The sequence below is a fragment of the Gymnodraco acuticeps genome, unplaced genomic scaffold (assembly GCF_902827175.1).
Source record: "Gymnodraco acuticeps unplaced genomic scaffold, fGymAcu1.1, whole genome shotgun sequence".
NCBI lineage: Eukaryota > Metazoa > Chordata > Actinopteri > Perciformes > Bathydraconidae > Gymnodraco > Gymnodraco acuticeps.
In genome coordinates, this window is record NW_022989778.1 from 1668072 (window position 1) to 1693546 (window position 25475).

General features: G+C 41.8%; 1 protein-coding gene across 4 annotated transcripts; it reads right to left on the reverse strand.

Moving 5' to 3' along the window:
• Positions 1–8500: 8500 nt before the first annotated feature.
• Positions 8501–23126, reverse strand: max (myc associated factor X). Of its 4 annotated transcripts, none has more exons than XM_034220940.1 (5): positions 22957–23126; positions 22653–22679; positions 14725–14886; positions 11917–12040; positions 8501–10077 (listed from the first exon to the last, which is right to left on the reverse strand). In XM_034220940.1, the coding sequence occupies exons 1-5, from the start codon at positions 22990–22992 to the stop codon at positions 9890–9892; spliced, it is 537 nt and encodes a 178-aa protein (XP_034076831.1). In that variant the 5' UTR covers positions 22993–23126; the 3' UTR covers positions 8501–9889. The 4 variants fall into 4 exon arrangements, with proteins under 4 accessions (XP_034076831.1, XP_034076815.1, XP_034076840.1 ...); XM_034220924.1 differs by having other exon boundaries at positions 11887–12040; XM_034220949.1 differs by lacking the exon at positions 22653–22679.
• Positions 23127–25475: the final 2349 nt, after the last annotated feature.

A 25475-nucleotide genomic window follows, 5' to 3' on the forward strand; every position in this document is an offset into this window, starting at 1 on the left:
CATTATTGATAACTCTTATAGTCAGGGGTGCACATAACTTTTTTGCCCTGGTTCTCAAAGGAGCACCTGGAGATGTTGCTTGGTGCTCATCCTTAAAATGAAATAAACCGTAACTTTTGAGGGGGTCTTGACTTTATTTGCCAGACACACAGCACTGAACACACATGCAGAGGTGAACACAGAACACACATGCAGAGGTGAACACAAGACAACATTAGCACGACCAGTAATCCTACAAACTGTCATCACTACCCTCCTGACTGTTCTCCTCACTGTCTTCCTCTCTGTCAGACATGGTAGCTGATGATGTAGGCCTACTTCTTTCTCTCTGGTTGAGTCTGCGATTAGCTGCTTGCATCCACAAGTCAACAGCTGGTTTTGGGTCGAAAGTCTCTGTTGTCATCTTAGACAAGTGGATGTAATCAAATAAGTATGTGAACATAACCAATAGCCTACCATAGCCAATAACAAATTAATGTAACTTATTTTATTTGTGTTGTTCATTCATATCTTATTTTACCTTAACATTTATTTATTTATGCATTTTTTTTTTTATCTCTCCAGTTTTAAAGGATATTTTTGGTTACTGTCCTATAGTATACATTGGAATGATTTAAAACCTGTTTATCCCAATAATTACAAAGGAGTGCCTTGGAAATATGTGTTTACATAAATTGTGACCAAACCGTTTGAACTTAGACTAAGAGTCCTTTACCTCACTGAGCTGTAGTTAACTTATCAGCCTATCAGTCTGACTGGAGAGGACTCTCCCTCCACATTATTGTAGAAACATCTTCTTCTTATCTCCGTTAGAGCAGCTAGCACGGCACCAGATTATAATAACAGCGCTGGTACCTCTCTCCCTCGCATTTTTTTGTCTGTGAGCTGCGGGCGCCAGATAAGCCAACATCCCCCATTTTCATCACTTACAGCGCCCATCGTACAGGGCAAATGAAAGGTGGAACCGGGGTGAAAAGGGTGTTACATTTACTTAATTGTGAATATTGTTACATCAAGGCCGAAAATTAGGATGAGCCCCAACGGTCAAAATGTTTTTTTCCCTCCCAGAACGCAGCACCTCCCCAGATCTGGCGCCCTAGGCGAACATCTAGCCAGCGCTACGGGCCGGCCCTGAGTTCATATCATGGTTCATATGCAACTCGCAAATATCTTTCTCTCTCTCTCTCTTCTCTCTCTCTCTCTTCTCTCTCTCTCATCTCTCATCTCTCCTCTATTTTCTCTTTTCTCTCTCCCTCTCTCCCTCTCAATGTTGGTACGCAAATGCGCTTTGTTTCAAATGACCCGGTGCTCTTTGTTTGGCGGAGGTGCGCATGCGCACCAGTTATGTGCAGCCCTGGTTATATTCAATCTCATTAGCTACAGGCATGTTTGAAGCTTGTAAAGGGAAGATGACAGCTCTCGCCACTCTGCTGTTCCTCAGCGCCGCCCCCCTCCCTCCCGCTGAAATTATTAATGTAAGGTGTATAGTAATCATAGATAACACGGCAGGGTCCGTTACAGTTTGTTTTTATCTGATTTCAAATAAGCAAAGTCTTGGCTTTCAGAATATTAAACTTGTTTCGGCAAATTCAGATGATAAATAGGCCTACAACTTTGAAGCTTGTGACGGCATAATTACAAGCGGAGAACGGAGTAGCTTAACGTCACAGCAGGCATAACAACAGCCGGTGTTTCTCGTGAGTGCAGTAATCCAAACGAAAATATCTTTCCTCCGTAGTATTTTGATCATTTGCTCCGCTAATAATCAATCATGATGATTGATGATGAGAAATGATGGATTCCAGAGAAGAGAAAACTTTAAAGGCCTTTTTCTCAAAATGATGACTCTGTAACAGTCATTATATAATGTGACATATTTTGCTTAATATTTGGAGTACAAAAACAATCCTGATATCATTAGAAAGCTAGGAATCAAAATATGTCTTCGGGTCAATGCGACTGATTTCGATGGAGCAGCAGGTAACTTTGCATTAGGTAAAATAAAGCAGGCAGACATAACAGGAAGAATATGTACATTTTAACCCAATTAAATAGGACATTGTCACACCATTCAAATGTATCCATGTAAATTACAACCAATAAAAAAGCTTAGATTTGTATATTTGTTACGTTGTTTACTTTATTTGTTACGTTGTTCTGTGTGTGTCAGCCGTTAACCTAGAAATAATATATACACTTGCAAACATGTCAGAAGAACCAGCGCAGAAGAAAACTAATACAGTCAATCTAAACTTAAATGTAACAACTGGAAGGTCACATCCCTGACATCCACATCTCCGGAGCCTGGACCTTCTTCAATCATAGAAGCAGCGAAGCCAGATGAACCCAAAAGCAGCAGCTCTGCGGCCGCAGAAACTGTCAAAACCGCCGCCGCCCCCACCGCCGCCGCCGTTGAACCGAAACAGGCTGGTTCCGACTGCATGGAGGTTTGTTGTTGGGACATTGAGGCGGGTAAAGCTGTACAGCTAACTATCGGAAAAAAGGAGACCGCTAGTAGATTATTTGAGCAAAGAGAAGGTACTTCAACGCAGAATGGTACAAAAACAGAGAGTGGTTCATTCTTTGCAAACCCACTAAACGATAGTGATAAATTGCGATGTTAACAACCTCATGATGACCTCATATTTATTTAACTTAGGATCATACCTGTGTTTAGTCTAGAAAAAGGTAAATGTGTGCATTTTATTATAAAGTTGTGTATATTTACAGACTATTGCAAAAACTAAGAAGCTTATAAACATCAGGTTTAAAACTAAAAGAGCTTTACAAAAAAGTAACCAAAGATGTTTGGAGTTTTATTTGAGTTATTCATTTACATTTGTTGTCTAAGAGATGCTGATTTGAAACCGTTGTTAGTCCTACATACAGTTACGCATTTCCTGTTTCTGCCAGAGAGAGGGGAGTTTGTCCCAAAGCTTGCTGCTGTATTTACTCCCTCCATCTGACAGGAGGGAGCCTCATATGTCACTCCACGGAGTTCACTCCGTCACGGAGGGTGTGTGTGTAGGTGTAGGGCGTGGTTTGGGATTGGGCCATACACACGCACTTTTTTTGGCCCCCCCACTTCTAAAATGAATCCGGCGCGCCTGGTCCCCGGTGTGTTGGGGGACTCACGCAGCGTCAGAAAATAAAACCCTCTCTTTTTCCTCCGTACCCAAAACTCTAAAAACGGTGATCCAGATTTGGGTTCGATATGACGTAATATCGGAAATGTAGACTGGCTCCACGGCCCTATCAGAAACAATGCCCGACTGTTTTGGACGTAATATGGTCGGTGTTTACATTAGCATCGCTAACACTCAGAGCTAACCTGTACTGGAGAGCATGGCCGTTTCTCAATCTCGAGGATGCTGGCTTGGTATTCGCGTACTTCCAAGTCACTTCCTTCAGAAACGAAGCAAGTATGCTTCCAAGCCACGGCTTCGGAAAACGAAGAAGAATGGAACAAGCGTGCCACTCTCTCTAACGGTTTCAACAAACTGTACCGAAAATAAATACCTCACGATGTCTATCTAATTATGAACTTGCTTTACTTTCATGGAACACATTTTTGGTGATAACAAACAAATGCAACAAAGTAACATTTACCAACACATGTTCTACGCCACTACATACTTACATTTAAATGTGTGCTGTGTCGGTTCAGCCATTCTCCGCAAGGGTTTTTGAAATTGGTCCGTGCGCAATACAAAGCATTGTGGGGATTTTAAGGACGCGAAGTCTACCCATGTGCAGCCTCGGAATTTCCCCCAAACCTCGGTGGAATTCCAAGTATGCTGGAGATTGGAACAGTCCTTCGGCGGCACTCGATGACGTAGCGTTGAAATATTGGCTTGGAAGCCAGTATCCTCGCGATTGAGAAACGGCCCGTGTGTGTGAAGAAGCAGGAAATAAAAAGGAACTCACCTTGTGGTATAACCGGCAAGAGAGAAAGCCTTTGAGCTCCATACTGTTTCACAAATGATCCTTGATAATCCATGATATGGCGTTTCATCACCGCAGTATTTAGTTTAGACAGTAGTAGCTGCCGGGTCCCGCATGAGCTCAGACCCCTCCTTTTTTTTGTAAAGCTTTAAACCCAAATCAGCACTTTTGAAACAGGAAGTGAAATAGAGGGATATGAGGCATGGCTTGAATGGGTGATCTGTTTGGTATTTTGAGCAAAACACTTCATAGACATGTTTTTACGGTGGCCCTGAAGTGCAAGACACCACAGCATTTCACAAAACACCACAGCATTTCAGAAAACACAACAGCATTTCACAAAACACAACAGCATTTCACATTGGACGGAAAGGGTATTCCTTAGGGAGAACCCTTCTTGTTTGTGATTGGACAGAGCCAGCCATAGAAGCATTGCTGTGATTGGTTGTTTTTGCTGCCAGTCAAGAAATTACGCTTCGCGATTGGCCCAACACATCAGCCGTTAGCTGTTAGCACACACTCAGAGCTCACAGCTCCTCATATCTGTTCAGAAACTGGACAAAAGATCAACATATAAAAAACACACTGTCGTCATGGTGAATACAGTCGCTGCTTTATTTATGTCTGTATGACATTGTTGTGAGTGTGGACGGAGCAGCTACAGGTTAGTTTAGCCTGATCGATCCGATTCCGATAGGATTTACATGGAGATACGGCCCGCCCCCTCTCCAGCATGTTGTTTGAATGACCGGAGTAAACACAGAATTAATGCTTTATTCATTCATGGTTTTTAAGGGGCTTATCTCCATGTAAATACTATGGTAGACCACCCAATATTCGCATCGCTCTAATCGCTCGAGTTTCACCGCGGCTGTCAGCTGTGTTTGCTCCTGTCATTCAAACAAGACGCGCTGAGAGGGGGCGGGGCGTATCTCCATGTAAATCCTATGGGAGATACCAACTACAACAAAATGAACATATTTGACCGTGATTTAATTGTAATACACGTTTCAAAGTGATGCCGAAGTAACTACATACTGATAACGGTTAGTAAAAACCATAAATTAACGCTTTGACAAGTCTGCAGATAAGACGGCAGGCGAAAAGCTTTTAAAATGCGTATTTTCTGAATGGAATCGGATCCATCAGGCTAAACCAGTGGTTCTCAAATTGTGGGGCGCGCCCCCCCTGGGGGGCGCAGAGGCATGCCAGGGGGGGCGCGAAAGACCAGGAGGAAAAATGGTTATATAAAAAAAAAAAAAAGATAATAAAAAAAAAAAAAATCATAATTTGAAAAATTATTGATTCGAAAATAATATGATACAGTACAGTACTATTACGTCTGGGTCTCTGTGTGTGTGGAACGAGCCATTTTGTGTGCGCGCGAGAGAGAGAGCGCACCGGTACCGGAGATCGTTGTTCTTAGCTTCTGGTGCTAGCGAGCTACGCTAACGGATATAAGGAGTTTTTTCAACAACAAAGTGGAGGAGAGTCCTCTCCTGTCAGACTGAGAGGCTCAGTGAACTAAAGGACTCTTTCATTGTTATCTCAGTGGGTCTCAAACGTTTTGGTCACCATTAATGTAAACAATTATTTCCGAGGCACACATTTATATGATCATTATAGTTATACAAAAATAAGAGAATAAATTGAAAACAGGTATGAAATACTATATGATATTAAAAAAAAAAAAAAGTTTAAAAGGGTGATTTGTAAAATATCCATAAAGAAAAAGTACATCTGTTTACAGTTCCGTTTCATCTGGGTGTTGAGAGGTATCCATAGATCTCTTCATTTTGCTCTCAATGTATCCACACACCACCTATAAAAATAGCACTTTACCCCTGCTTACACCTATATGCCGTGAGCTGATTATCGAGCCTTCGTTGTAACAGTTGCGGGAACACTGTGTATGTGCGTGTGGAGAGTGTTGCAGTAGAAAATTCCACTGTAGCGACCGGTACATTAATGGGAAACCCTAAATGTTTGAGCACCCTCTATGAAACGTCAAGCTACCCCACAGCACCCCCAAAAGAAGTCTCTGGCGCCGCCACTGAGCCTGACTATGTGTGTTGGGGGGGGCCCCGACTTTTTTTTTTTCTCCAAAGGGGGGGCCTGACAGAAAAAGTTTGAGAACCACTGGGCTAAACTAACCTGTAGCTGCTCCGTCCACACTCACAACGTCATACAGACATACATAAAGCAGCGACTGTATTCCCCATGACACAGACAGTCTGTGGTTTGTACATGTTTAACTTTTGTCCAGTTTCTGAACAGATATGAGGAGCTGTGAGCTCTGAGTGTGTGCTAACGGCTGATGTGTTGGGACATCTTTCGCTGTCGGGTGTTGGCTCTGTCCAATCACAAACAAGAAGTGTTCACCCTAAAGGAATACCCTTTCCGTCCAATGTGAAATGCTGTGGTGTTTTCTGAAATGCTGTAGTGTCTTGCACTTCAGGGCCACCGTATATTTTTATATATCTGAGACCTATGCTATTGCCTAAAAATAGCATGATAGGTGACCTTTAAGATATCTTCAGGACCTTCAAATACAACCGTTTAAATTATTTTTAAATAAAGTGAAAGAGATTCATTTCATCATTACTAAAATCTTGGTTTTGTTTTTTTAACGTAATCTGGTACAAATTACCGTGTCAATTCTGAGGCATTGATACGAGTTGGATTAGTTTATAAAGGTTTAAACTAACGATTACTACTACCACCTTAATTCACCTGTTAGGTCTGTAAAGTGGCAGAAAACTCTAAAGAAGCCAACAATAATATCTTAAAATGACTAATAATTGTAATTTAATTTAACTAACCCTGGTGTTATAGCGTGTGCTACATCTTGAGAGTTCAGACACATGGCAGATAAATCATGACAGATACAAGAGTTTAAATTACCTGTACAGTTAATACAAGCATTATTAATATCTGAGGAGATTTTCGTCTGGGAACAGTGTGAATCATTTTGTCGAAGTGAAAGAAATACAGCGCATCGTTTCATGTTATCTGGTACAAATTAGTGTAAATTCTGAGGCATTGATATTAGTTAAAGGAGGGGTATGTAATTTTGGAGAAACCAGCTCGCGCACATGACCAATGAGGGCACGAGATACATTTGTGCACGAGATGGAAGGCTGACAGGCAGGTAGGCCATTCAGTTATTTTAGCTGGGACGGCTCAGATGATTGGTCGTGCTTTTAATTTAAGCATTTAAGATATTCATTGCTATCGGGATGTTAAGAGCATTCCAATATAACAAAAAGTGTTTCTGAAGTGAATTACATACCCCACCTTTAATAAATGTTTAAACTAACTTTTATTTGGGATCATTACCATTCATTCAGCTAACCCTTTTATCCACAGCGACCAACAATACAACATTTTGTCCTAATATTTTCAGTATAAGACAAAAATCCTCACATTTAAGAAGCTGATACTTCCATCTTCGGCACTCTGTCAATCAACTCCCAGATTAATTGAATTAGTGTTTTTGCTCGAGTTTGGTTTAAAAGTGTAATAATTAAGAGAAGTTGTATCTCAATGGGATCCTCGTGGCTAAATAAGAACAGTCGGTTTCCAGAGGAGTTTCTTTGAAAGAGTCCCATTTAAATTAGACGTACAGAACATAAATCAGCTTACTCTGTAAATAAAATATGAAACAACTAAATCATGTAAACATTTTAGATTTACTTTTTGTGGTGTGCGTGGGCCGTTAGAACTTTTGACTCAACCTCAGTATTTCTGAAAATAGGAAATTAAAGCAAACACAAATGAGAATCCATCCCTGAAGTAGGAAAATACAGATTCACTCAAAGTGTGAGAAGGCTGGATGTCGCTCCCAGAACAAAAGAAAAACCCCGGCCTAGTTTGTTTTCCCCCTTCACAGTTAAAAGCTACACCGTGTAAGGGGAGAATAGTTGTCTGAGGCGTAAAGGGGACATTATGCCTTTGGTCGTTAGTATAGACACCTGCCAGCATCACAGAACACCAGAAAAACCTGAAGCTATGTTTGCCTGCGGTACCTGAACACAACCCGTCCTGAAAGCTATTCCACAGCAACGGCAACTGGAGTTAGATGTGAGACACCCATTTAATCGATCAAGGATCCTTTAAAAACACTACAGGAAATTAAAAAAACATTTTAAAATGTTGGTGTGACAGTTAGGGGTGCAGGGCTATTATACTTGTTGGGTTTTTTTATTTCCTGTCGTGTGTTATATAGGTTTTTTTGTATGGTCTGCAAGGGCTAAAATCCCAAAGTACACTCACGCTTCTATTCGCTAGCATACATTGTACGTGATAGGCTAAGGGGCGGGAACATCTCCAAGCGGTTGACTAATCACAACAGAGCCAGCCAGCTAACCAATCAGAGCAGGCTGGGCTCTGGTTTCAGACAGAGGGTGAAAAGAAGCAGCACAGGCAGTATGAGAAAAATAAAGGGCTTTTTGAACATTAAAGAATGAAGACAGGTCACAAAGAGACACACAATACAGATATGAACCTGAGACTGAGCAGAAGAGGGCACCTTTAAAAACTACAGGGAGCATTGTAAAGGATAAAATAGTTTATTTTATAGTCTCATAGTAAAGGTAGGCCTCAACTTGCAAGACAATTGTTGGCAGTATGTACAACATACTTGTAATTTCCATGGAATGGAACCGGACAAACAAACTCATTTTTACACTAATTATACCCTCCTAACTGGAAATCAAATGGAAACAATATACATACACACACGTTTCCTAGACACGCAAAATGCTTCCTTTTTTTCCTTGGGGGGGGGGGGGGATTCAGCAACATTGATTTATTAAATGTAAAAGCACAACACATCGACAGGGAATTTATTCGCTCCCTTGTACTGCAAAAGACTGGAGCTACCTTTTGACATTCAATATCTATTTCAAACCCTTAAGGAAAACTACATGTGACAAATTGGCATTTCCCCATGACTCGTGAGATTACTACAAAATTCATAACATACTTTAGAACTCGAAAACATCCAATCAATGCTTTTTATAATATATAAAACGAGATGCTTAACGTATTCAGCCACCTAAAGTCATTCACTACTTCAAGCTAAAGGACAAGATACGATACAAGTTTAGGAATATTCTCCTTCAAAACATCAATTTCAACAAAGGAGTCATGTTTTCTTTTCTTTTTTTAATTTTGTGTTAACGGTGTGAGGCAGAAAGCCTCTGCTCTCCGGTGGGCCTGAGGGGGGTTTCACTCACTGATTCAGAGCGTCTTCACATTCTTTAGTGGAAACAAGTAAGCTACATTTTTTATTTTAAAAAGGTAAACTTCTCTGGGACAATTCATCTAGGTGTGTGTGTGTGTGTGTGTGTGTGGTGTGTGTGTGTGTGTGTGTGTGTGTGTGTGTGTGTGTGTGTGTGTGTGTAAATTCTAAAACAGCTTTTTTTTTTTTCAAGAATAACAAAGAAAACAAAAAAATATATATAATATAGCAGTGCTTGGAGTACGCCAGGTGCTCCCCTCAACCGCCCAAAAAAAACACCCGGGGAGGGGGGGGGGGCTTATTGAGGGTACATAAAAAGCATCAAGTCCTTAAGTAGACAAGCTGCCTCTTTTTGGGTGTTCGATTGTAGATGTTGCGGGGGAGGGGGAGTTACCAACGAGGGAGACCTAAAGAGGGGAGAAACCTGAAGCTCTCTACATGAACTGAAGCAGTCGTCCTCCACCCGAAGGACTCCCTGCCTCCTATAGGTCGGGTGGAGGGAGAGATACTTGCGGCGTGAGGAGGTCACGAGTCTCCAGAGCGAGCCCACCCACAGATGATGGAGGAGACGGGAGGAGGAGGACGGTGAGGGAGGCTTGTTGTTGGCCGGGGGGGGGGGGGAGAGATGAGCCTCGAGAGCTTTGAAGGCGTCACTTCCTCTCCTCTGTGCACCGCCATGTTTGAATGGCTCCGCCCCCTCTAGCTGGCCTCCACGCGCAGCTTCTTCCTGTTGGGCGGCTCCTCGGCCTCCGACTCGGAGCTGGAGTCCGAGCCGCCGTCGAACGCGGACACGGCGCTGCCTTTGGGGTTGGTGTAGAGGCTGCTGTCAGACGAGGAGTAGCTGGCCTGGAGCTGAGCAGAGCCCTTCACCTTCTCCAGAGCACGCACTGCAGACACAGAGGAGGACACCATGAGGAGGAAACACAGGAGGAAACACGGGAGGAAACCATGAGGAGGAAACACGGGAGGAAACACGGGAGGAAACACAGGAGAAAACCATGAGGAGGAAACACAGGAGGAAACACGGGAGGAAACACAGGAGAAAACCATGAGGAGGAAACACAGGAGGAAACACGGGAGGAAACCATGAGGAGGAAACACGGGAGGAAACACGGGAGGAAACCATGAGGAGGAAACACAGGAGGAAACCATGAGGAGGAAACACAAGAGGAGGAAACACAGGAGGAGGAAACACAGAGGAGGAAACACAGGAGGAAACCATGAGGAGGAAACACAGGAGGAAACCATGAGGAGGAAACACAGGAGGAAACACAAGAGGAGGAAACACAGGAGGAAACCATGAGGAGGAAACCATGATGAGGAAACACAGGAGGAAACCATGAGGAGGAAACACAGGATGGAACCATGAGGAGGAAACACAAGAGGAGGAAACACAGGAGGAAACCATGAGGAGGAAACACAGGAGGAAACCATGAGGAGGAAACACGGGAGGAAAACCATGAGGAGGAAACACGGGAGGAAACCATGAGGAGGAAACACGGGAGGAAATCATGAGGAGGAAACATGGGAGGAAACCATGAGGAGGAAACACGGGAGGAAACCCGGGAGGAAACCATGAGGAGGAAACCAAGAGGAGGAAACACAGGAGGAAACCATGAGGAGGAAACACAGGAGGAAACACAGGATGAAACCATGAGGAGGAAACACAGGATGAAACCATGAGGAGGGAAACACAGTAGGAAACACAGGAGAAAACCATGAGGAGGAAACACAGGAGGAAACCATGAGGAGGAAACCATGAGGAGGAAACCATGAGGAAACACAGGAGGAAACCATGAGGAGGAAACACGGGAGGAAACACAGGAGGAAACCATGAGGAGGAAACACAGGAGGAAACACAGGAGGAAACCATGAGGAGGAAACACAGGAGGAAACACAGGAGGAAACACAGGAGGAAACACAGGAGGAAACCATGAGGAGGAAACCATGAGGAGGAAACACAGGAGGAAACACAGGAGGAAACCATGAGGAGGAAACACAGGAGGAAACCATGAGGAGGAAACACAGGAGGAAACACAGGAGGAAACCATGAGGAGGAAACACAGGAGGAAACACAGGAGGAAACCATGAGGAGGAAACACAGGAGCTGCAGGAGCTGCAGGATCTCAGAGCGTACAGAAGGCAGGCCAGGGACACATTACACGACTGAAGTAAATGAATGATCTGTTCTGTAGGAGCTGGAGAATATACAAAACGTCATGTCACGATTGTCCTGGTCAAAATAATGGTGAATATCCCAATAATAAAAACTCTTAAAATGGCACTTAAACAAACTGGAATCACTTTCAATGGAGCAATCTTAAATACAGTAACAAAAGAACCACCTGCATTAAAAAAACATTGTGTGAGAAAGGCCATAAAGCAGCCCATCACAATTAGTCACTTTGAGCCAGGGGGGTCCAAACCTTTTTCACCCAGGGACACATACAGGAAAATGTATAGTTTATTTATTATTTATAGTTAATAAGTACAATATAAGACGAGCACAAGTTTCATTTGAGGGCCATATTCCATTATACTTTTTTAAGCCCCCGCGCCGTAGTTTGGACACCCCTGCTTTAAGCATTAGTATAATCAAAGTGAAAGATATTGAAATTCATCCCAATTTAAGAATAAAATCCACCCCACAGAAAAGCTTAATATCTCATGTGTGTGATATAGAGTGTGTACAGTACCCTCGGTGTCGGGGGGGCAGTAGTCGTTACCTTGCTGCTCCAGCAGAGCGTTCTGCCTCTTCAGGTCGTCGATGTCCTGCTGGTGCGTGTGATTTTTTCGCCTCATGTATTGGATATACTCTGTGGCTTTGTCTAGGATTTGAGCCCGAGACGCCTGTTTGGCAAACGGCTGTTAGTGACACACGAGATGGAGGCAGTGACGCAGGAATAGACTTTTTATCACATCATTCGTACACAGAGACATTCATACGCATGCTTTCTTCACATTACTGTAGGGCTGTGCGATTATGGCAAAAATCATAATCACGATTATTTTTGGTCAATAATTGATATCACGATTATTAAAAACGATTAACCATTTACTTTGAAAACATCCATTTATTGAAAAAATAGTTGATTAGCCTGAACTTTAAGTAGAATTCAACTGAAAAACCAAAACAAATTAAAATAACAAATAAATCGTTTTTATTTCAATTACGTTGTTTTCGTAATCGTTGCAAACCAAAATCGAGATTAATTGCACAGCCCGACATTACTGCAGCCTGTGGAAGAAATGTGGGTTAGCACGGTGTGGTTCTGCACTGCTGTTCACCTGTGAGCCGCTCAGAGTGACCCCCCCCCCCCCCCCACATTACTGTCAGGGTGTTTGTCGCAGTTTGTATCATTCAAAAAAAATTATAGAAATGTACAATATGCAAGTTTCTGTAAACATACATAGTCCATCACCTGTGATATCATTACATACATGTGTAGTCCTTTAGGAAGTACGGCATCAACTTTTAAATGCAAAACGGAATTGTTTAAAATAAGTTGTTTGATTGTTTTCTAGTAGAAGTGGTTTGGGCTAATGAAGACTAGAATATAGTTTAACTGTTGATAGTAATTTCCTAAGCTGACATATTTTAGTAGCTTGTTTTGTCGGACCAACAGCACAAAGCCAAGAGTTTCATATATTAATATCAATAAAGACACAGAAAAACTGAAAAGGTCCCACAAGAAAGGGGGTTTTGGGGGTCTAGTTAATTAAAAGAGCATTTAATAATAGCATCTAGCTATATTAATTATGTTTCTATTTATTTGTATTGAGCCAAAGAAGAGTATGCTATTGTGTCAATGCTCACCAAACAAGTTCCTAATAGAGACAAGGACATTCCTCAAACTAAAAATATGTTAGGCTGGCAACATTTGGATTCAAAACAGTAACTTCAGATTCCATATCTACACGGAAGCTACTGTGCATATATACACACAAGCCGTTGAATATTGGGAACTGTCTGAGCAGATATTCAAATCTACCCGATTGACTCAATAACTGAAACTACTGAATGCAGTCATTTCCGTCTGTAGAGTCAAATATTGAGGTTTTGCACCCAGCCCTAAAATATTCTCTTCATATTGGTTTCCCTCTCTCAATAATTAAAACCCTGCATGCTGGCCTGAAGCAGATCTGTAACAGCAGTACAGAGAGAGAGAGAGAGAGAGAGAGAGAAGGGAGAGAGAAGAGATCAGACGAGGAGAGAGCCTAGAGGAGAGAAGAGAGAGAGAGACGAGAGAGGAGAAGAGAGAGCCGAGAATGATGAGAGCGAGAGAGACGAGGAGAAGATGAGAGAAGAGAGAGAGAAGAGAAGAAGATGAGAGAGAGAAGAGAAGAAGACGATTGAAGAGGAGAGAGAGACGAAAGAGACGAGAAGAGAGAGAGAGACGAGTTAAAAGAGGAGAGAGGCGACTCTGAGGAAAGAGAGAGACAGCTGAGGAGAGAGAGGGAGAGGGATGAGGAGGGAGTGGAGAGAAAGAGAGAGGAGAGCGGAGAAAGAGAGAAAGAGGAAGAGAATGGAGAGAGAGAGAGGATTAGGCATAGGACGAGAGGAAAAGAGAGATAGAGATAGAGAGAGGAAAGAGAGAGAGAGAGAGAGAGGAAAGAGAGAGAGAGAGAGAGAGAGAGAGTTGCACTGAGGCAGCTGTAACCCAACACTTCTTACAAATGATCGGTAAACATCTCTCACGTCATCTCATAACGCCCCCCCCCTGCGTCAGTCATTAACTGCTCTGTTAAAGGAAAATAAGCCAGTCTGTGCCCGCAGTTACTGAACCAGCTCAATGTCATAGAGACAAAACAGGAAGAGAGCAACACAAATGTCCTCATAATAACTTCCTGTCGTTGGTCCAAGTATTTCTCCTGCCTCGCTGCCAAGCTGCTCTCAGCCGCCATCTGCCCTCCTCCAGTCCCTAAAACTATTTTCCTCCACTGGCGCACGTTATAAAAGTAGTTAGCCGTTATTGCACTGCTTGTATTTATTTGTACTGTTGTCATATAATCATCCGTTTGAGTCTACCAGACTGCTATTCTTATATATTTATGGTTGTGCCTTTTATTTTATATATTTTTTGTGTATGTTTGTAAATATATTTGAGTCTTTAGGACGATAAGAAACAGAATTTGGGTCGCCCTGTTTGAACCACACACAGATATTGATAATACAGTTGACTTTGACTTCTCTGTAATAAACCTGACGGGTATATACTTCCACCTTCAATACTTACCTGGCTGCTATCTCATAACTGTCACTGGATTTTGTAAATGGTGTCATTTCTACTTTTATCTTAAATATTTTTAAAAGACCTGCTTCTTAAATAATATCAATATCTCAGGCTCTTGCTGTAAAGTTCCCTCTGTGGGACAGACAAAGGTATTCTGATTAGACTTTGACTAATCATCCCTGCACATTTGAAAGAAAATGCTTAGTCACATGACAGAAATGCATTGATATGATTTGCAGGTTAATTCACTCAACATACTTCACCTTTCAGACATGTCAAAAGTTTCAAAAAGAGTCTTACATGGGAGCCTGAACATCGTGTGCCTGGAGGACTGGCAGGCTGAGCTTTACCAACCTTCTCTCCCTGCAGGGCGGGCACTGAGTCCCGGAGGCTGTGAAAGCTGTCTTTGATGTGATCTCTACGTTTGCGCTCCAGAGCATTGTGGTGTGCCCTTTTGTCTGCCTGCAACGACAAGAGTCACACGGCCTTTAGACCGGCAGCAGAGCCACAGTGGGGGGTGGGGGGTCTGTGCTGCCTTCACAACAACACCACTGTAATGGCTGTCTTTATACAGTGGAGTAGTAATCATTAAAACCATGCTAGTATAGATACAGTAATCAGATGTGAGCAGCAATGATTAGCTAGTGTCAGATATTTGTATTTTTTACGATGAATCTAGAACATAATACTATAAATGCCCAAAGGTAAGATCTACATATCTGCTGGTGTTGACAGACTAACAGTGCAACCTGTGTGTTTGCGTTAGTAGCTGCTGATGTTGCATCTAGAAAAAGCTCAAACTACATGTGATGAGTGAATAATAGTGGAATAAAAGACCTAGCCATATGTCCCTTTGCATGACAGTATGAGCACCAAGCGTCCCTAAAACCGGTCGGACTGTTTGGGATATCCTACCAAGAGATCTAGACGAGAACCAGAACCAAACGGTATATACTCATCAATAATCTCAAAAGTCATTTTCTGTCACATGATTATCTGCATCCACTTCCTACAAGAAGCCTCACATAAAAAAACCTCCAACAAAAACTCAATTTAAAAGTCATTATTACCAGTTTCATTTCCATCACTAAAAGTCTCAGTATAATGCAGCCTTTTGTCTTGTGGCCCCCTCCTGAGCCCTGTATAGCCCAACAACCTCCAAAGTGACCTAAACCCATGGGCGTCGCAGCCATTATATTACAAGTCCCCCTCCCCCCTTTTAAAATGATTAGTTTAGACCCCCAACTATGCGGAAAGTCCGTGAATCGGTCTATCCACTCGCCACTCTTTGTAGAGCGTTGTGTCAGTGCTTCACTATCAAATCCATTCCACTTGCTTATTGGGAGAATGCCCAAATCAATGAAACTCCGTCCCATGTTTTCACTGCTACTTTGTACCAAGGCAGATTCTCAGAGCCGTACACATGAGCCGTACACATGCTGCGTTTTTTGTGTAGCTGTGTCTTTAGTTGTAAAATTATGCGCGCCACAGTTTCCACGCTGCGAGGCTCCGGCGCTAACAGTTCACGAGCGCGCTCCACTAGCACCAGGATATAAGGCGCTGTTATTAAAGAGGTGGAGGGAGAGTCATCTCCTGTCAGACTGTTACCTCATTCACACCAACGGTGTTTCAGGGCCGGTTCGGAGTTGGAGCTTGAAAAGCACCGGGTTTTCCTGTTCACACCGCAGCGGAGCAGCCTCTTAGCTCCGGAGTCCGGTTTGTTTCAAGCTCCAAAAATGTTCCGGCTAGAGCAAAAGCACCGCATACGTCACGCTGACGTCGAGGCGGGGGGGGGGGGGGATCAACTCCTGAACAACAACAAAAAGCCCGCGTTTCATCCAGCTTGTACACAACGATGGAGAAACTTAACAAGCAGCAGTGGTCCACTGAAGAGACCAGCTACCTGCTGGGAATCTGGTCTTCCGAAGAGGTACAGAGGAAGCTGGAGCACAATCGGCCATTGTTGTTGTTGTCGGTGTCAGCTGTGAGGGGTTTCCGTGCGGTTTGGCTTTATGAAGCAGCGGTTACGTCATGACGCAAACGATGACGCAATGACTAAAGCTTTTAGTCTACTAACCCATCATCAAGGTTAGTTTTCACTATAAGTACAAAATATTTTTTGGCCGGACACTATAATTTACAGTTTTTTACCATGTTCAATCTGAATTTTCTTTAAAATAAAAAACATCTATATTGATTCTGACTTTCCTACATCCAACTCACAGGTTTATCATTACTTTGAGAAAAAAGATTATTCATTTAACCCTTTTAGAAGGGAAGATATGGTCATTTGTTCTGGGAATGTCATTTTTGAGCCTGAAACCTGAGAAACAGGCTTGGGGCCTAACAGGTTAAGAGGGGAGTGATTTGTAGAAAAAGTCAATCTGTTTACAGTTCTGTTTCACATGGGTGTTGATGAGAGATGTATCCATAGATGTAGTCCCCTAATGTTGCTCTCAAAGTGCAGCATGACCCCCCGGACCCCCTAGAGGAGGTGAGGTCCACCACCTGCCCCCACCCCCTGTCAAATTGTCCCACCCACATTGAGGATGCTTCCTACGCCCATGCCTAAACCCCCCTTCCCACAATGCATTTCTGTCCCTCCCTCTCTGCAGGAGCACACAGGAGAGGCCGTTAAAATTCATGACCGGGCCAAAGTCAAGAAACCTTTCATATGAGCTGAGGAGGACCGCGGCGAATGAATTAAACATCACAAAGACTCCATGACACCTAGACTTATGACTTGTTTCAGAGCAGATCACAATATTTTGAGTAGTTCTATTTGAGCATTTTGTGGTTTATGATTACAATGTAATACGCATTTGGGAGATTTACAGGCACTTCCTTTTCCTACCTACATTACTCTGCTGTCATCATTACACCTCACTGAACCGTGCCAAATATTAAGCATATCATTTCAAGCTTATTATCGCATTAACGACTTTTGCCAAATTAAATAACTAACCTAATCAAAATGCATCTCCAGTAACATGTAGAGGTTATAATATGAGCATCCAACAGGCCCCACATTTCCACCACACATTTGTTTTCTAATTGTACAGTAAATACACAAGATGGCTGCCATGATCACATGACGAGAGGCAGGCAGTTTTGCTGTAGGTCGACCTGTTTTTAGGTCAAACAAATGCCAAATCACATCTGATGGTGTCCTAATCCACCCCGTCACAAGGCTGAGACATTAAGTCCTGCACCCAATCAACACTGATCATCTCGTGTCATACACCTCCAACAAAGCAAGGCCGTTTAACTATTAGCGAACACGACATCGCCTCAGGAACTTTGGAGAGAAGGTAGGAGTGACGTCAGCTGTCCTCTAAATCATCCGACTCATTTTGTCCGAGGATCAACACAAACAAAAACTAAGTAGCCCACAAGTGAGGCAACGCGCAGGTTAAGACAAGCCTTCGGGGTGTCGGATGATTTCTGGGAGGGACAATGTGTGAAGTGTGACTCAACGTCTAACAAAAACACGCTAAAGTGATGCTTGGAAACAGGAAGTCCTTCAAGGTTAACAATCAGACTAAATACCAGACCAATTGAGACATGTGAGCAAATCGGTTTTAATAACTTAAATACATATTTACAGTAGTTTGTGCAATCGAGAAGGTTAAATAGGGAAAGTGCAATATGTGTAAATAGGTATGGATACAATAGGGATATGTGCAAATGACGGACACTATGCATAGGGGCAATATTTGATTTATGTATGTGCAATAGGGAAAGTTCTGTACCTGTATGTTTCTTTGCCATGTGATCTCTGTTCTGTATCTATGACTGATTGTCCTAAATGTTTTATGTTTATTATCTCGATGCCCAAGACAAATTTCTCCTATGGGAGACAATAAAGCTCTGTCCAATCTAATAAGCCTGGACAATATGATTTGTAAGCCAGTATATCTTTACAGCTCCACAATACTTCATTCAAAACACACATTTAGTCTTTAACAAATATTTAGCTTTCGGCGATTCAAATATTGCGATTTCGATCAAATGCATGTCATTTGAGCAGGCCTGTATCAAAATTGCAATTTGAAACACTAAAACCACGATGAAACTAAAACCGTAATAAAAACCAGTTTATCAGAATTCACTGCATATCACCCCGCCTTGAGAGTACTCCGGCTGGCACGCTGACAGCTGCTCCTGTTGCACAAGAGTCACAAACCAGCAAGGAGAAACAAATCCTTGAGGAGCACGTGCCGCCTCCTCTTCCTCGTATCACACATAGAGCCTCAGAGAGGAGACTCCACTCCCTCCGTTTAACGCTGGCACAAACAAACACATGACTGGTATTGATGGCATGTGCAATTACAAGTCTGGCAGCCATTGTGATTCAAGTGAACAGAGAGTACACTGAAGCCCTGAGTAGGGCTGGAGACATTCATTATACTACCCCTTTTTAAAGATAATGCTTCAGTTTTATCCCCTTTTTCTGTATTTTCAGATCATTTGTTTTGTTATTTCTTTAGCATTTAATGTTAACATGTTCAAGTTGTATTGAGAACATTAGTTAACGTACAATACTCGCAAAACACTTAAGAGGTTTGTGAGCATCCCATTAAAACTGAGCCTTTTTAAACTCTTAATGTTCAGTATTTAAATGAACATTCGGGTTTAAGCTTATGTTATTTATTTCACATCGGTCACTTTTCACATTCTCTGGCACTATTTTATTTCTAGTTTTGTTTCTTCTAGCATTATTTGTATTGTACAATACTCGCAAAACACTGAGGGCGGTGGTGGCGAAGTCCATAGGGACTTGGCAACGGGAAGGTCACCAGTTCAAGTCCCGGAAAGACCAAGTGCTACCGAGGTGTCCCTGAGCAAGGCACCGTTCCCTACACGGCTCCCCGGGCGCCGTACATAATGGCAGGATGGGTCAAATGCAGAGAAAACGTTTTGTTACATAGTACCTGTACTACGTCATAAGTTGAATCTTCAATCTTCAAAACACTTAAGAGGTTTGTGACGTAATGTTCAGTATTTAAATTCGGTTTTAAGCTTATGTTATTTATTTTACTTCTGTAAAGTTTATTTATTTCGGCATTTACTGTACATTACATTTACATTGGTCCCTTTTTTACAATCTCTGGCACTAATTTATTTCTAGTTATGTTTCTTCTAGCATAATTTGTATAGTTTTATGTCATATATATATTTATGTTACACTGTATGAGAAACATGGGACTTAAGAGCTTCACTGCCAAAACTACACTTTAGCTTTTGTGACAATAAGGCCTTGAATCTTAAGTCTTGAATTTTCTTTCGTAGGGCAAGGTCCATGATATCATTACTCAAGGACGGTAATTAAGATCCAGAAATGTATTCAAGCTCTGCTCTCTGGAGCTGCTCCATATACAATTACAAGGCAATTACGGACATGAAGTGCCCGGGCTGATTTCATGTGAACACACTCTATAAAAAGGCTTCACTCAAAATGATCCTACTAGGAAAAAAGCAATTTCACATTTGAACAGAATTCTCACAACAGAGTATTACAGCAGAAGTGGGCCATCTCTGTACACTTTCATAAAATAAAATACACATTTGAGGCAAGAGGATGAGTTGTGTTTCACGTACCAAATGACACTCATTAGATAGGTGTGTCTGATGTTAAGGCATCTATGACTAAATGGATCACGAGGCATCAGGATTTAAGTGGACTACCACCAGTTATTATTGGTTTATATGATCAACATTTCTGATTATGGTTTATCCAATTTCCTATGCAAATACAAGATGATGTTTTGAAAAAGTAAATTGTCTTTTGGATAAATCATTAACCAGACAGGTGCTTTGCTTTTGGCTAATCCAGCTTGGTAAATACTTAATATTTGAAGGTTCTGAATAATGAAAAATGTATAAATGATGTATTATTGCCATAAAGAAATCCTTCCTATTGATTTGAAGATGCGTGTGCGATTATATAAAACACCTCTAATACACTTCAGTTATAGATACAACAGTATAAACGACATGTGTGATACAGTATATGTTGTTGTCTCCCCAAACCTAGCTTTCTCTACAAATTCCAACCTCACATGACTTCTTGTGAGTGCTGCTGTCTATTACGTGAGAGCAATATGAAAATCAAATTTGGTGGCAGTGAGCAAACTGGGCTACATGTAAATCACAAGAGCCAATAATAGCCTGTGAATGTCCACTGATAACACATTAGCTTAATAACTTCAGCAGACATGTTCTGGTGCCGTCGGCTACATGATGATATTTTGAGCTATCCGAGTTGTTAAGCACATCGGGCATCAGGAAAAACAGGTGTCCAATTACCTGAGTGCAGCCATTATCAGTTCATCATATAACCGATCCCTTTGGCAGACTGCCGGAGAGACGACGCGCCGGCTGAGCGTCTCTCTCCGCTCTATTCATACCTGACCATGACACATAACATAAAAGCTGCAGGTGTTTAGAAAAAGAGCGATGGGTGCCGCTCTCCGGCTACCGATGACTGTCTCACTGAAGGAAAACCTACACTTCTATCAGTGTGGGTGAATATACGTGGAAAGCTTTCTCACATATAATAATGTTGGAAAGACCAATACAAAGATTATCCGACAAATCTGAAGAAAAGTAATCTATGATGAAGTTGCTAATTATTGACCGTTAATGGAGTTGTTAGTTTCAAATATGTCTCTCTCAGGCGATTAAATATGGACATTTGGGGCTTTTCTGTTTTGTTCACCCAACTGCTGAGCAAAATTAATATTCTGAATGCTTACCAAATCGGATCGTGGAATAGGGCAATGTCTATAAAGTCTAGGAGACACAACATTGTTATATATAGGCTAAATAGTTGACAAACTGTCGGAATCATTCGTCCTTAAAGATTTGATTTCTAATCCTGTACGCCGGGCTGAAAGATACTTCGCTTTAAATCAAAATTGCGATTTGAAAAGGGAAAATATTGAAATCGCAATAGCTGCCATTTCATTTACAATTCATGTATTTGAGTTTCTTAAGTCTCAAGTGAAGGTTTAGGTTGGCTGTCAATAACAATTACATATTTCCTCTATTTTATAATTTTGTATACATGCAGATCTGTAGGCTTCATTGTAATGCATTTAGGGCAAGGCATGTGTAGAAGGACGCATATGGCTGACTATAAGGGACACAAACAGCCATCAGGACATACATATTTTATGATAATAGCTTAGATAATCAAATAAAAAAAACACGAAGTGAGCTGAAATCAGGTTTGTGTTTCTCGTGTGGCTCTGCAATGGAGGTAAAGTAACCACGGTAAGGAGAGAAGAGGACTGAGGTCTTGTGGAGGGTAACAGCCAATACAAAGCTATTTGTATCTTAAAAAGCACTAATGCATAATCTAACATTTTATATTTATTTTTGGCGTTTACATTCTGGTTATCTGACTGGAGATAAAGCGTCGTGTTTTGCAGCATGTGCATCAAACCGAGTCGTGCAGAGGGTGTTTTTCTCGCCGTATGCTATGCAGCTATACGTCATTCATTTAGGCTGCCAGCCCTTCAGTGGCCTGTAGAGAGAAGATGGCTCTAATCACTGGCTGCAACACAGGAAAACATCCCGCAGCAACCTTCCTGACACGAAGGCTGTCCGAGATGCACACACACACAACAAGCCCCCCTCTACACCTTCTCCCTGCAACATCATGTATGCATGAAAAAGCGTCTCTCTTTTTACTGAGATGACCTAGATGTGTAATTTGCGAAAAAACCTGATCACGAGCGGAACCCCCGTGGCGAGAGGTAAAACCGCCGGGGGGAGCCTATTCTGAGCGACTAACCGACTGCAACCGAGCAAAATTAAGCTTTATATTAACCAAGGGGAAAACCTAACATACAAACAACAGGGTAAACCTTTGGTCTATATATAGATGTCGTGTCACCGTCTCCCTATGGCCGCACACACATGACGGGGGATACCCCTGCAATGCACTACTGATGCCTATGAACATATATAACATAATATACAATGCACTATGGTTTAATACTGCAGAACATTTCAGAAAATTGCTGTGCATATATTTGAATTTAAACCTAATGTTGGCAGAAAGCAGCAGATCATTCAAGCTATTTCAACCTCAACCATATAACCCCACCAAACCATTAAATACCAAAAGAAATAAGCAGAATGGGATGGACAATTTAACTTTGCAACAGCAGTGACACATTACTCCACATTTGGACAAAATCCCCCCCAGCATTACGCACCACACAGTGATATCTCGGTGAGTCTTCCTGCAAAGAGACAGAACAAAAAGTACAATTGTAGCCATAATTGTTGAGCGAATCGTACTGCAGTGCTTAAGTCAATAGAAAGTTAAAAAAAAATAGCAGGTTTATAAAGCTTTGAGGCAACAAGGGCTAGTGTAGCGTATCATATAATAAGAATCCCGACAAATTAAACACAGTTAACCAAGACAGAGAAGCTAGCATGCTAACGCTAGCTTGAGCAGCTAGGTTAGCTAAATCGTCAAAATAACATCCTTAAAAAGCTGAAAGTAGTAATACTCACGTCACTATCGACTTCGATATCATCGTTATCACTCATTATTCGATGAAATAGTCTAGTTTAAAGGGACGTGTGGCTAAAAAAACAACATGAATCAGTTTAGCACCGAGAGGCGCTCAGACAGACTGCTAAACGCTCACGTTCTGTTTGGACAGAACCGAAGTGTACTACCGTCTCCACGTGACTACACAGAGACACCACTACGCAGCAAGCATGCGCGACATCGCAGGGGCGTCTGGGAAATGAAGTCATTAAATCCGTTTTGTTCGCGTATCATCAACAAACGGACTGTATTACAGCATTGAATATAGACTTATTCAAGAACACATAGCTGGTTGTGTTTATGATGTTTCAAAAATATCGATAAGTTCTTTAAATATTTTTAAAATAGAACATTTTGTTTGTCGGAAAACTACAATATCCAGGAGTCGTTTGGCTCGCTTGCGACGTCACAACCTCCTTTCCATTGAGAAGCATTATGGGAGTTGGAGTTGGAGACATATTTGTATGTCAGGGGAGCTAAATAAGGCCATGGCTCAGACACGTGGATAGCAGGAAACACAAACAGACTTCTGCCCTATTTATTTATATAGTTATTGTCTTTCTCTATCTTTTTCCTTAACATTTATTCATTCCGGTCTAAATCCATGAACCTTTACTGCTGTACTATTATTTGTTCAAGTGAAACGCTTTGCGAAAGATTACAAAAATACAACAACAACAAATTAATTGGCAAATATTTTTTAATCGATGTAGTCATTTTCCAAGCAAAATGGCAAAAAAAACATTTAGTTCCAGCTAAATATGTATCTAGACAGCTTTTGACAGTAGACTAAACATATTTGGTCTTTACCCTGTGGGACAAAACCAGCAAGGAGCTATTTAGATTTCTTTGTTCAGACACTTTCATTGTTCAGACACTTCATCAAGAGATCTATCACATACATGTTGTCTGACATATCTATTATAATGCACAACTTTCCAGAAACGAAAGATTATTTGTATATAATGGTGGAGTGAGAAAATGTGTTACTTAGTATCTCTGGTCTCGGGACAAATTGCAAATAATCTGCTCTGGTGCTTCCTTTTTCTCAAAACTGCTGTAGATAAGGAGCTTACACTGTGGATTATGTTGCGCTGCAACAGTGGATCAGTTAATGTGTAAAAAAAACAAGCTGGGAGCGTTCCCCCCAGCAGGTCAAAAGGCCACGGCAGCTGCAGGCGACACCATGCTCTCCGTGCTGAAACAAGGCTTTAGACCTGCACTGACCTTGTTCCTATACCATCTCTTCCTGGCCTGGATCGCCCCCTGTTTATGTCTTATCTCTAAATGTAGTCCTCCTTCCAATTTTACACCCCATCTACCATTTTATTCAGTATGTCCCAAAGCAGCCGAGCCAAACGGGGTCACCCAGAAACACGGGGCGTGACAGTATGGCCATGTAAAGGATGACAACACAGTAAGGCCTTATATTAATAATGCATCCGCTGCAGTGAAGCCTCTGCTCCTTCATGGGTGACAGCGAGAAAGCATCCAGCTATATTTGTGCTCTACAGTCGCATTTAAATGACCTCCAGGGACGGGTAACGTAACAGAATAATATGATAATGAGGCAGAGCTCTTAGAAACCGAGAATATTTTTCATCTTCCTGTTTCTTGCCACACCCTCAATGCTATTACCCCTGAGGCCTGAGCTGAGTTATGAAGTGTTTTAGTGCCATTTTAGTCCATATCACTCAGGCTGTTTGGAGCTCAGACATTGATTAGCTGTGGCCAAAAAGTAGTAAAATCAGGTATGTGAAGGCTGTCATTAGAGCTCGAGAGGCTGATCAGGCCAGGCACAAACCTCCCTCCCCTCCACCCCCATGTCCTCACAGGGCCGGCCTGTTAAACCATTAACATGCCCTACTTTTGACCCCTTCCAGCATGTTGCAGACAACAAGGGCCCCAGTGCACAGTCACCATTAGACATTTAGCTATTGTTGTCAGTGCATGACTTATGAAAGGGAGGGCAGGGGGCACAATCAGATATACCATTAGATTAAGGGTGGAGCATTTTCTGCCTTGGCTGGGCTTAATGTAGTTTTCAGATGCAAATTTGTCACTGAATTGTGCCATGTTAACATTTGAAAACGCAAGCAGTCCTACATTAACATTAACAGTAATGTTCCTTGCAAGTTAATATGATGTTTTGGCTTGGATATAAAATAAAAAATGGTTGCCATAAAGTGCAGCCACAATCATATTTTGTGTTGTATTACTATATGTGACCATGTGATTTTTAGAGTAATACAGTCTGTCAAACAGACGATTACGATAGGACTTACTGTACCTTTAGTTTAAATACAACATTTTTTAAAGTGATATTTGTGTAATCATTCATATATAAATAATATAATATAAATGACCCATTTAAAAATAAACTGTACATAATTTACAATTTTGAACATCGGGATAACTTGATAGAGATAAGATTTGAATGCTATGAGAGAAATTCTGTTGACGTTTTATTTGTTGTTTT

Coding starts and splice junctions, on each gene's coding strand:
- max (XM_034220924.1), bottom strand. CDS start 22,992: ATGAGTGATAACGATGATATCGAAGTCGATAGTGAC. Junction 14,887..22,652: donor CACCGAGATATCACTGTGTG/GTGCGTAATGCT, acceptor TTGTCGTTGCAG/GCAGACAAAAGGGCACACCA. Junction 10,078..11,886: donor CTGCCCCCCCGACACCGAGG/GTACTGTACACA, acceptor CTGTGTCTGCAG/TGCGTGCTCTGGAGAAGGTG.